The sequence below is a fragment of the Ictidomys tridecemlineatus genome, chromosome 3 (genome assembly GCF_052094955.1).
Source record: "Ictidomys tridecemlineatus isolate mIctTri1 chromosome 3, mIctTri1.hap1, whole genome shotgun sequence".
Classification (NCBI taxonomy): domain Eukaryota; kingdom Metazoa; phylum Chordata; class Mammalia; order Rodentia; family Sciuridae; genus Ictidomys; species Ictidomys tridecemlineatus.
Genome location: NC_135479.1, coordinates 11,578,579 through 11,590,814, shown reverse-complemented (window position 1 = coordinate 11,590,814; position 12,236 = coordinate 11,578,579). Strand labels below are relative to the sequence as shown.

General features: G+C 51.2%; 1 protein-coding gene and 1 long non-coding RNA gene across 16 annotated transcripts in view; one reads left to right on the top strand and one right to left on the bottom strand.

Moving 5' to 3' along the window:
- The window catches only part of Arsg (arylsulfatase G), a 118,353-nt gene that overhangs the window by 34,777 nt on the left and 71,340 nt on the right, over positions 1-12,236 (top strand). For 12 of the 14 annotated variants that reach the window (XM_040268534.2, XM_078041809.1, XM_021728430.3 and 9 more), the window contains exon 2: positions 6,154-6,865. In XM_040268534.2, the coding sequence (XP_040124468.2) occupies positions 6,648-6,865 (218 nt within the window). In that variant the 5' untranslated portion in view covers positions 6,154-6,647. Of the gene's footprint in view, positions 1-4,063; positions 4,320-6,153; positions 6,866-11,506; positions 11,767-12,236 lie in introns of those variants that run through there. The other 2 variants (XM_005328243.5, XM_078041810.1) reach the window with 2 other exon arrangements.
- Positions 29-12,102, bottom strand: LOC144376003 (uncharacterized). 2 transcript variants are annotated; one of them, XR_013435991.1, is made up of 3 exons: positions 9,181-12,102; positions 4,348-4,457; positions 29-1,220 (listed from the first exon to the last, which is right to left on the bottom strand). It is a non-coding gene; the product is annotated as an uncharacterized LOC144376003 (long non-coding RNA). The 2 variants fall into 2 exon arrangements; XR_013435990.1 differs by lacking the exon at positions 4,348-4,457.

Sequence of the window (12,236 nt, the reverse complement as noted above, 5' to 3'; positions counted from 1 at the left end):
ATGCCATAATGCAAGCCCACACATTGGGCAGCGTAAGCAACAGTCATTTATTTCTCTCAGTTCTGGAGGCTGGAAGTCTGAGATCAAGGTGCCAACCGACTTGGCAGGAGGAGGGCTGCCTTCTGGCTCTCAGATGGCCACCTGGCCGTGTCCCTACCTTGTAGAACAAGTTCTCCTGTGTGTGTCCCTAAATGCATTCATGAGAGCCCTACTCACATCTTGTCTCACCCTGTGACCTCCCAGAAACCCATCTCCTGATACCATGGGTGAGGGAATTAGGGCTCCAGCCTACACGTGTGGGGGTACATACACCTTCAGTCTATAGCAGGATCTGACCCATTTCATGGAAGAGGTGGATAGGATTGGATCTGGAGCAAGGCTAAATTCACAAACAGACTGGGACGCACTGAAGGAGGAGTTACCCTGGTTCAGCGGCTCTCCTGTGATCCCGGTGACTCTGGAGACTGAGGCAGGAGCATTGCAAGTTCATGGTCAGCCTGAGTAACTTAGTGAGTCCCTGTCTCAAAGTAAAAAATAAAAAGGGCTGGGATGTAGCTCAGAGGTAGAGCACCCCTGGATTCAATCCTCAGTATCAGTAAAATAAGTTGTGGATAAAATTACTTGATATCTGGGGTTCTCTTTAAAATAATACCGTATACGTGGAGGGTGAGGCCAAGGGACGTGGGAGGGGCGATGTTGCCATCCGAATGGCCACGTGTTGATAGTTGTTGAACTTAAAGGTTGGGTAGGAATGTGTGAGTTTGTCAACTTTGGTATGTTTGACAACAGCCATAATGCAATTTTGGACAAATAATAAGCAAATGTCGCTCTGTAAAAAAATTCCTTAAAAATTGGCCAACACGCTCCTGGGAATGGGTTTCAGGTAGTCTGAGCCATTTCTCCCTTGGCCACACCCTTTAGTTTTTTCTTAAGTGGAGAGAGTTTTAGAAAAGCAGGGGGTGTCCGGAGGCTGTCGGCATTCTCAGTGGTTCTGGTTGGTCTCCAGGACCAGGTGTGATTTCTGTAGGAGCACTGGGTTTCGGGATGAGTGGCACCAGGCCACCTTGGCTCTCCCAGATTGGCTTCTGCCACGTGGCTTCCTTCTGGGGCAGTCTCAGTAGGTGGTCCCTTCGTCAAACTCAGCTGCACAGGCTGTGCCCCGCTGTGGATGGGTTTCCTGGCACCGCTGGGTCCCCAGAAGAGAGACCTGAAGGTTGCAGCTGAAAGAAAGAAAGGAGCCTTTTAATGATCACCCTGCAGCCTGCGTGGGGGCGTTCTACCAAAGATGTTCTCTGCAACCAGGCATGGTGACACGTGACGGGAGGAGGATTCACAAGTTCAAGACCCTGTCTTAAATAAATAAATAAATAATAAAGGGCTGGGGATGTCGCTCAGTGGCAGAGTGCTCCTGGGTTCAACCCCCCAGTACCCGGGCAGGGAGAGTGTTCTTTGCCTCCTTGAGCCAGCCCCATATGTTCGGATCCGTAAGGAAGGGCCGTAAGGATGTTGGTTTCACAGAGATGTTAAATGACTCTTTGTCCTTGCTCTGGTGGTGACTGGGCCTCCCATGCCGCCCAGGCCTGGACCAGGCTGAAGCAGAGCTGAGAGGAGCACCCATCCCTGCCTGGATTGGCGAGGGCCCTGGAGGGAGGGAGGGAGGGAGGGAGAGCTCTGGGCGTTGCCGCTTGCTTCACCCTGGTGTTGTGGGACTCTCCTGCACGGATGCGGATGCGAGGGGCTGCGGACTTCTTAGCTTCTTCCTTGCTGTGGCCCTGCCATTCCTGTGTGCCTTCTCAGTGGAGCCGCCTGAGTGAGGGCTTCTATTTCAATGCAAGTCACATCTGGCCACTGTTGTGTCCTTGTGCCGACCCTTCGTATCTCAGCAGAGGCCTCCTGCTTGCTCTCTGGCTCCAGTGTGCACTCTTCGGCCCTCCACGGCCTTGACATTAGCTGCTCCTGCTTTTTTTGGGGGGGCTGGTGGTGCTGGGAATTGAACCCAGGGCCTGAGGCTTTCCAAGCAAGCACATCCCCAACCACTGAGCCACATCCCCAACCCTCTACATTGGCTTCTTAGCTGCTTCTCACCTGCACTAGACCTTGGCCTTCGCTGGCTTCTCTGCCTGCTGTACCTTCCCCCACGTGGCCTATTTCCTGATCTCCAGCACATCCTTAGACAAAATGCATTTCTTGCCCAGCGTCATGGACCACCCTCTGTAACTTGGCGTCTGTCCACCCCTGCACTCCTGAATCCCCTCCTGCTTGACTTTCTCTACGTGACTCACATTTTACTTATTTCATTCCCCCCTCCTCCCTACGAAAAAAGTAAGTGGTGTGAGGGCAGGGGTTTCTGTTCCATTCGTGGATGAAGACCTGCCACCCACCTGTGTCGGTCACATTGGGTCGACCAATGACGGGTAGGATGGGGGGAATCATTTCAGGCCACATGGGCAGCTAGTGCCCGAAGCCCTTCCTGGCAGCCCCAGTGTGACTCCTGCCCGGCTCCCCCCAACACACAGACCATGTGATTTGGCAGGTAAAACAACAGAATCCGGCAACCAGAGACTCCCGCTCCCCCGCTGCCTTGTCTGTTTTGGCCCCAGCTCCTCCAAAGCTTTTGTTTCAGGAAAACCAACAGAGCCCTCTGCCAGATAGGTCTGCTGGCTCCGTGTTGTTGCAGCTGTTTTCAAGGTTCTGCAGGAGGCTGCTTGGCCGCAGGGAGGCCTGTGGGGAGCCAGGGTCAGGTGATGGAGCGGAAGGCTCAGGAAGCCAAGGACTTCCAGCTCTGGGTGACTGCTCAGCACATCTTCAGGTGGCCATATCCCGTTCCTTCTTGCCGACAGCCTGCCCGTGGGTCATTTCTGTGCTCATTAGTGCCTTTACCCGTTAGCAAGCTCAGGAACTGAAGGAAGGGTTACACCTTCCCATGCCTAGTGGCCCTGCTTCAAAATAGAGCTCAGGGACTGAGGATGTAGCATCTGTAGCATGTGTGACGCCCTGGGTTCCATGCCCAGTATTGCAAAAAAAAAAAAAATAATAAGATGGAGGTTGAAAGGGAGAACGGGAATCATTGGTAAAGCTGATTGGCAACTCGAGTTTGCTGTACTTCTGCCTGGGGAGCTTGGAGATGTGGGGGGTTGTTGATACTTGGATTCAGCAAGGACTGGTCACAATCCTTTATGCTCTGGTGGGACAGATGGGCTTTGGTTGTGGGATGTGTTGAGTAAGGTGGTCAAGCACCTTCCACCCCAGTGGAAGAAGAACACTTAATTTGTCAAAGACAAACACCTCTAATCCTAGCAACTAGGGAGGCTGAGTCAGGAGGATTACAAGTTCGAGGCCAGCCTCAGCAATGTAGTGGGATCTTCTCACTCTTGTTTCAAAATAAAAGGGCTGGGGATGAAGGTCAGTGGTAAAGCACCCCTGAGTTCCATCCCCTGTACCTCCCTCCAGAAAAACAAAGACCCTCCCCTCCCCACAAGTGCTTCCCTTGCTGGGAGGAGAGCAGACCACTCTTCCCTGTCCTTCCTGAGAGTGATAAGGAGAGTTGGGAGAGTAACCTCAGATAAAGTCCAAGGCAGCAAACGGGGCCGATTTCTTGAGCACAACTAAGCTCAAAGTCTCAGCTTGAATCTTGACCAAAGTCCATGGCTTGGCGTCCATTGAATAGCTAGCTGGTGTGCCTTTTCCCTTGATTTAAATAAGTGAATAAATAAATAAACTGGGAAGGGATTAAATCTCCCCCCCCCCCCCCGCCCGTGGTAGTGGTATGTTGACTGGCTAAATTAGCTTATTTCCCTTCTATGAAAATTTTAAGTACTATGTTAACAATTCTCTTTGAAAATCCTCAGAGGAATGTTTTATCATGAAACACTCAAGAAAAAACAATCCATTTACGTTCCCACCTTAATTTTAACCTCTTTCTTAAGTGGAAAAAAAATTTTTTTTCCTCCTGAATTCTTGTGCGTTGGGTCACTCTGAAATGGATTATTGACTAGGAACGAGGTCACGCTAAAAAAACTAATCAGCTTTAAGAAGAAAAGCCGCCGAGGACTGTTGCTCGCGGTCAGGAGCCGGTAGAATGAGGCTGGGAATTACCCAGCAGGTGAACAAGTATTTGTTGAGCACCCTCCTCGTTCAAGAGCCTTCTGGAAAGGGAGACGTATTGGGGGGCTAAAGGTCAACAAACACTGGTTGAATCTAATGGCACTTGAAATAAGTTGCCTTTTGGAGAGTGGGAGAATTTAATTTCTGAACAGTTGATTTCACTGGTCTCCGGATGACATGGCTGTTTATTTGGGCTTCCTTTTATTTTGATTAAGGTCAGTAGTGCTGGGTAGAGAGTGGTACCTGCGTGTAATTAATCCCAGTGGCTCTTGCGGGGGGCCGAGGCAGGAGGGTTGCAAGATTGAGGACAGCCTCAAGTGACTTCGGGAGATCCTTAGCAGTTTGGTGAGACTCTGCCTCAAAATAAAACAAATAGAAAGGATTGGGAATGTGGCTCAGGGTTAAGTGCTCTTGGTTCAGTTCCCAGGGTGTGTATTGTCTGTGTGTATGTGTGCACGTGTGTGTGTGTGTGTGTGTGTGTGTGTGTGTGTGTGTGTAGATGGTACTATGTTCCCATTCTTTTTGATTTTATCTAGGTCTCCCAGCCATCCTCATCCATGGGGGCTGACCATTGGGTTCGCTGGTAGAGAAACACAATTGGAAATAGCCATGTGATTGACATAAGCCCAGCTCTAGTGGCATCTTTATTTCTTATAAATAGATTCTTAGTTCCTTCCCTGGGCTGGGTGTTCCGCTGAGGTTTTTTATTGGATCCACCACCTCAGCTCCGTGTCTCCTTACTAACCTTGTAAACTGAGTGCTTGTGAGCTAAGGGCAAAGTTGTTTGCTTCTTGGCTCTATTTGTAGCCTTGAGCGTTTGAGAGTCTAGTCTTCGATTCCTGACTTTCAAAACCTGGTCTGCTATGTTGTGTTTATGTTTGGTCACTGAGGCTGAGTCATCCGCAGTGAGGCTAAGCCATTTCCTTTTCTCCCAGGACCACAGTCGTGCTGTTTTGGAGTGCACCTTGCTACCGCAAGAGTGTCCAAGAACTAGCAGCATAGGCCCCACTCGGAGGCTAATTAGAAATGCAGAGCCCAGACCCCAGCCTTACCCACTGGTGCTATGGGGTCTCGCTAAGTTGTCCAGGAACTTGTGATCCTTCTGCCTTGGCCTCCCACCGTGTGTAGGTTTGAATCTACTATTTCATTAAGCATAAAATTCAAAGCTAATTCCTGTGTACATCCATGTGGGCACTCACACATGCTGGGCAAAATATTCTCCCACTGAGCTAGAACCCCAGCCCTAAATTTTCTTCATAAACATGTCATGACTACAATGTCAAGGGCTATATTTCCACTAAAATTTTGTTTGTTTGTTTGTTTGTTTTCTGGTGCTGGGGATTGAACCCAGGACTTTGTGCATGCAAGGCAAGCACTCTACCAACTGAGCTATGACCCAGCCCTCCACTAAACATTTTTTGAAACAAATTTCTGACATTTAATCATGAAAATTATAAACATGTAGCAAAATGGAAAGCATTTCTACAATGACTAGCCATATACCCTCCATCTGTCTTCTATTACTGTGTTTTACATTCCGCCCCCACCCCAAATTAATTTCTATCAAGATTTCTTATGGAAATGTTAGGTAAGAGCAAGGCTGTTTCAAAGAATCCTGTCATAAGGGTCATCAGGGTCTCGTTCTTCTAGAATTCACAATGAGTTTAAGGTCACATTTAATTTGGGAGTTTCTTGTGAATCAAGAGAAATTTGGGAGTGGGAGTAGGGGAGGCCTGGGATTTGGTAGAGTTGGGGGCTGGTCCTTTTCCCACCCAGATTACTGGGTCTCAATCTTCCCATGTATACCGCGTGGGGGTTGAAAGAGGTCATCTCTGATGTTACTGCCAACCCCGTAACTCTAAGTCTAGTGCAAATATCATCATCATCATTATTTTTCAGGTGGAAGAAATTGATGAACCAGTTAAATATTCAAATAAGAGGGAAAACATCTGTTGGCGTGGAAAAATGATTATTTCCTAAGCTACTGAGTAAAACACAGCTGTACTGGCGGTTTTAATTCTGTTTTCTTGTCAATTTTTGTTCTTTCAGGAAACCTTAGAGAAACCTCAACCATCTGGAACTCAGAAACTCACTGGGGGCTGACTGCAGCTTCTAGAACATCCAGGTGTTCTGCCGATGAGAGAATTTGTCCTGCAGTCACCAGATGGAGTCCCAGACAGATGCCAAGCTTGGGCTACGGCTCTAACATCCCTGAATACAGAAGGGCCCCCAATGACACCGACACGTCTAGTCATCTTTATGAAGCAGCCGTGGGAAACATCTCCCCTAGTGAGTCCAGCCAAGTCGGGGGCTGCCAGTGTCCCGACTCCTGTGAATTAGGATTCCAGATGGGGGCCTCGTTTCTGTACTCCCCGGCATCCCCCCAGCCGTCACATCCACCACCACTGCCACCAGTAGGTTCTGGAAAACTCTACTCCTAAGGGACCTGCTGCATTAAAAGTGGGCAGAGACGAAGCGCTCGGAAAAGTCTCCACTGGTGGCCTGCCATCGTTCCAGACAACAGGAATCTCCCCCTTGTCACCATGGGCTGGCTTTTCCTAAAGGTTTTGTTGGTAGGAGTGAGTTTCTCTGGATTCCTTTATCCCTTCGTGGACTTTTGCCTCAGGGGGAAGACGATGGGCCAGAAACCAAATATTGTGATCATTTTGGCCGACGACATGGGCTGGGGTGACCTAGGAGCAAACTGGGCAGAAACGAAGGACACTGCCAACCTGGATAAGATGGCTTCAGAAGGAATGAGGTGAGTGCGGAGGCTGCCACGCCAGCATCTCTCTGGATGACTCACCCCAGTTCTTGTAGGGGAAGGGGCAACGTAAAGCCCTTAAAAGAGCAAGGGATGGGTCCACGTTGCTTTTATTAATGCGTTAATTTATTTGGGTGAAGCCAGTGCAGCATCATGAAGAAACCTATCTACCCATTACCCACCCACCCATCCAACCATCAGCCTACCCAACTATCCATCTACCTACCCATCTACCTATTCACCCATTCATCCATCCACCCACCCATCTATTTATCTATCCACCCATCTATTCACCCATCCACTCATCCACCCATCCTTCCACCCACCCTTCCACCCATCTACCCATCTGTCCACTCATCCACCCACCTACCCTCCAACAATCCATCCACTCACCCATTTACCCATCTATCCATCCACCTACCCATTCATCTATCCATCCATCCATCCATCCACCCAGCCATCCATCTATCCATCCATCCATTTATCAGATGACATTATATATGTGCGTATTAGGAGCTATAGAGGTAAACAAGATAAAAATTCTTGCCCCCATTTACTCACCATCTGGCAGATGACACAGGTTAAAAGGAAGGTAAGAATTACAACTGACACTGGGCATGGTGGTGCATGCCTGTAATCCTAGTGGCTCGGGGGGGGGGCTGAGGCAGGAGGATCTCTAGTTTAAAGCCAGCTTCAGCAACTTAGCAAGGCCCTAAGCAATTTAGTGAGACCCTGTGTCAAAATAAAACATAGAAAGGGCTGGGGATGTGGCTTACTGGTTAAGTGCCCCTGAGTTCAATCCCTGGTACAAAAAAAAAAAAATTTCAGTTGAGTCTTACATGAATCTGCATCTGGAGTCTTTTGGATTCCAGAGGACAGGATGTAGAACCCAGCCCGGGGACACGGGGAGAAGATGACCTTTGAAGAGCAATTGAGAGCCAGTGGGGCACACGTGTGTGTAAGTAGATGGGACTGACATTCAGGGCTAACATTTAAGTCATGCTGAATTAATTCTAAGGGACCACAAGAGGGGACACGTTGAGTAGTGGGCCAGAGTGTTCATAACGGCCACTGCAGATTTTTGCTCAGACCCCTGGCTTCCTTCCCCACCTAGATGGAGAACAAGTGTCAGAGCTTCCTGACGTCTGTATTTTTGCCCTGGGCGGATGTGGATCTGATTGGCCGGCTTGTTTCCCGTCTGCACTGGGTTAAACTCCCACCCTGGCTCAGCCGTCCGCCTGGCCGCTCAGGAGAACATGGGACATCTCCACAGGGCTTCAGCCACTTGTGTCCCTGAACTCAGAGCTTTCCCCCATAAGTAGGGACAATGGCATTTCCTCTCTCCTCCTGCAACCTCCTCCTTGCCTCAGCCCAGGAGAACTTTCTAGAATCACTCCTCTATTTCCAATCCTTCACAGACACTTTGTGTCTCTTAAGGATAAAGTCCATGCGTCCACTTATCAGATGACGTCGCCTATGTGCGTATCAGACACTCTGTACAGCGTCTCACCAGCTGGTTTTCATCTCCATCCCTCCGTCTTCCCCATCTTGGGCTCTTCTTGTTTCCCCCGGACGGGCCCGCCCCACCCCTCTGTGGTGGGTTCTTCTGGGCACTGTCCACATCCTCTGCTGCTTAGGTCTCAGGTCCCTCAGGAGAGGTGTCCTCGATGCCTAAGGTTCGATGCCTAAGGTACACCTAAGGGTGTCCCCTGCCCTGACCTACTTAACGTGGTGACTGTTTATGCATCTGACCGCCTGTGTCGGGTTGAAGAGCGTCCACTCCCACCACCCATGGCCACCCAGGACCCCCGAATGTGACCTCATTTGGAAACAGGGTCATCTTTGTGAATATAATTAGTGAAAGACCTTAACGATAATGAATCTAGTGGGTGGGACCAAAATCCTAGGGCCCTGATAAGAAGAGGAGCGGACACTGGAGAAGAAGATCCCGTGAAGGGGGGACGGAGCTGGCAGGGACGTGGGGGTCTACCCAGGGCTGCCTGCAACACGGGAAGCCAGGGGAGCTGAGCGTTGAGTCTCCCTGGGTCCCCAGAGGGACCAGCCCCGCCCATGTCTTGATTGCAGACCCCTGGCCTCCCACTGTGGTGCGAAGCCTCCCAGTTGTCATATGTAATGGCAGCTGCAGAAAACGCGCACGTACTTCCCTTCCAGTTCTGGGCTGCAGGAGGAAAAGTAGTGTGTCATCCCGCCTCGTCCCCCACCCCCTTAGGTCCCTAGCAAGAGCACAGGGCCTCCCACGGATGAAGCAGTTAACACACAGCTGATCATCAATAAATGAACTGAAACGTCACCTCGAGTGTTGCAGGTAGGAGCTTCTCTTCCGGGGAGACAGTTGGCCCAGATGACCACGTTTACCAGCCTCAGGGACCTGGGTTGCCGGATGTGTAAGCACTTCTGAAACTTTCCGTTTCCCACAGGTTCGTGGAGAGAGAACCAGGCCCCTTATTTCAGTTGCGATCTGGGAGGGTGGACATTGTCCTCCTGAGCTGTCCCCACCAGCACACTCGTCCTGAGCAGAAAGGGTGTCTCAGAGTCAGGCCCAGCTTGGTGGGCTTTCCTATTTACCTTCCTTTATGAGTGTATTCTGTCTGTCGGGGCCCGTGACAGTGGCCAGGTGTGCTGCCCCCCGGCCTCTGAGGTCAATGTGTTTTCATTCTGTGCATATTGCTAACAGGAAAGCTGAACTTCCTGTGAGGCCGCAGAGTGATTTGTCGCTGGCTTCTTCCCCTGCCTGCTCCTGGCCCGTGGGGAACCATGAACTCTTGTGCCAAACAGGGCTGAGGTGTGACTTGAGAAAGTGTCTTTCCTGTTGTTCCTTTTCATTAGAGTGTTGTATTCCTAGGACTGCAGGTGCTAACTACTACAGGTTGGCTGGCTTAAAACAGCATTAACCCAGCCAGGCCTGTCATCCCAGCAACTCGGGAGGCTGAGTCAGGAGGATTTGAAGTTCAAGGTCAACCTCAGCCACTTAGGCCTCAAACCACTTAGGGAGACGCTGTCTCAAAATTAAAAAAGAAGAGGGCTGGGGATGCTGCTCCGTGGTAAAGCACCTTGGGTCAATCCTCAGACGCGAATCCAGCCTTTCAGAATGCAGGAGGTCCAAATCAAGATGTCCGCAGGGGGTGGTCCCTTCTAGAATCTCTAAGGAAGAATCTGTATGTGCCTCTGTCCTTGCCTCTCTCCTAGCTTCTGCTGCAGGCTAGAAGTCTTGTCTTGCAGACTCCAGTCTCTGCTTGGTTGTCACATGATGTTCTGGTGTGACAGTGTCCACATCTCCCTCTTCTAATAAAGATACCAGTCGGTGGACTTAAGATCCACCCTCATCCCGTCTGACCTCATTTCATCTTTATCATATCTGCAAAGACCCTGTTCCAACTGAGGTCGCAGTCCCAGGTCCTAGATTGGCATGATCTTTGTGGGAAATCATCATCCAACCCAGTACCATCAACTACACCACATAATCTCTGTTCCGGTGCTCCTAACATAGTCGGTCATGCAGTAGGTGCTCAATAAATGTTTGCTGCCTTGAAGAGTAAATCTCTTGCTTAAGAGGGCAGACTCTGGGGCCAGAGGGCTTGGCTTTAAATCCCGGCTCTGTGTGACCTTCACATACTTGCTTTCCTCTCCTGTCAGTGGGGACGATGGCAGCACGTCCCTCCTAGGAGGTGGCGAGGCCTGTAGTAGACATGGATACGTGTTGGCTGTGGTTGTTTCTGTTATTGTTGTTAGAAGCAATGCCCATTTGGATTGCCGTGCATGCGGCTCCTCAGCATGAAGAAAGGTCTAAGTGACAAGTCATGGAAAGTGAATGTGGAGTTCTGGAGACGGGTCCCTGTCGATCCCCACGTGGGTGCACATGGGGGAACACCTGTGCTGGAGTGCACACAGCAGCGCGATGGCAGCTGAGCCTCGCGCAGTGCTCAAGGTACCCAGCCTGGGCATCAGCCCGTTTAACTCTTGCTCTCACCGTCTCTCATCACACAGGCGAGGAAATGGAGGGTGGGTCGCTCACCCGGGGTCCGTGGGGGACTAAGCCAATATTGAAGCCCAGTTTCCCTCATTTTAGAGCCTCGTCCTCTGAGAGCTGGGAGGAATCGGGGAATGAGCGTGGAGGCCTGGGTTGGCTTTGCAGCCAAAGGCTTGGGGACTGGCGCAGGTTGGAATCTCAGCACTTCCTCTGCCTTGGGTGCCTTTATGAGGCCATCTGAGAAATATGTTAGAGACGTCAGTCGTTGGGAAAGTTGATGGAGCTGTCGTCAGGAGGCCCAGCCCGCGGGGACGTGCTTGCTGCCCTTGCAGACGGCTGCGCTCTTACCCCACTCTTACTTACGCCCCTTCATCTCCAAGCTCCTCTTCATTCTCCTGCCATTGCACTTATTTCTGTGTCTAGAAAACCTGCCTTCCCCTGCCCCAGGGCCTTTGCGTGGCTGCTCCTCTCAGCGCCAGCTCACTGGTTTTGCCTGACTGGTCTCTTCTCATCCTTCTGGTCTCCTCTCCACTCAGACGCCACGCCTTGGAGAAGCCTTTCCTGACCTTTTCTCCATTACTGCCTCCTTCCCCTACGTTCCCTTCCCTCTTTCTCCTGCCCACCCCCTTGTGTTTTTGGTACTGGGGACGAACCCAGGGGCATTTTTACCACTAAGCCTGGCTAAGTTGCTGAGGCTGGCCACCAACTTGTGACCCTCCTGCCTCAGCCTCTGGGATTGCAGCCTTGCACCTCCCATCTGCCCCTCCCCACCGGGCCCTGCTTTGCTACTGAAATGATCTTCTGTGCTCCTCCGCTCCCTGTTTCTCACGGTAGAGGGTCAGCCCCCTCTCACGGAATGTTTGTTCACGCATCTGTGCTCCTGGACCTGAGCTTCTAGCTTCTAAAAGCGGTGAGCCACAGCTTGGGATCTGGAACCAGACTGCCGGGGTCTGTTGGTGGCTGGCTGTGGGGCGCTGGGCTAATTACTAGACTTGCTGGGCCTCAGCGTGTTCCTCCTACAGTTGAACGATGATGGCACTTACGTGACAGTGTGGTTGGGAGGAGCAGATGAGTAGGTGTCTTCCGGGAAGGGAGAAGGAACAGTGATGGTGAGAGGGGTCCCGACAGCTGGGCCAGATGCTGCACTCATTTGAATGGCTGGTTCAGAAGGGAAGCCGAGGTGGGGGTGTGCCGGCACTCGCCTCCATCCTCCGCCACAGGACGACTTTGCACCTTGCTCTCACTTCCTCCCTGCTCCCCCCTCCCTGCCCCCACTCCCTGCCCCCACTCCCTGCCCCCACTCCCTGCCCCCGTTCAGGTCAGTGCTGCTGCCGGGAGTTCCAGGCAGTGGCTTCAAGGATCAGCGCTCATCCAAAGGTC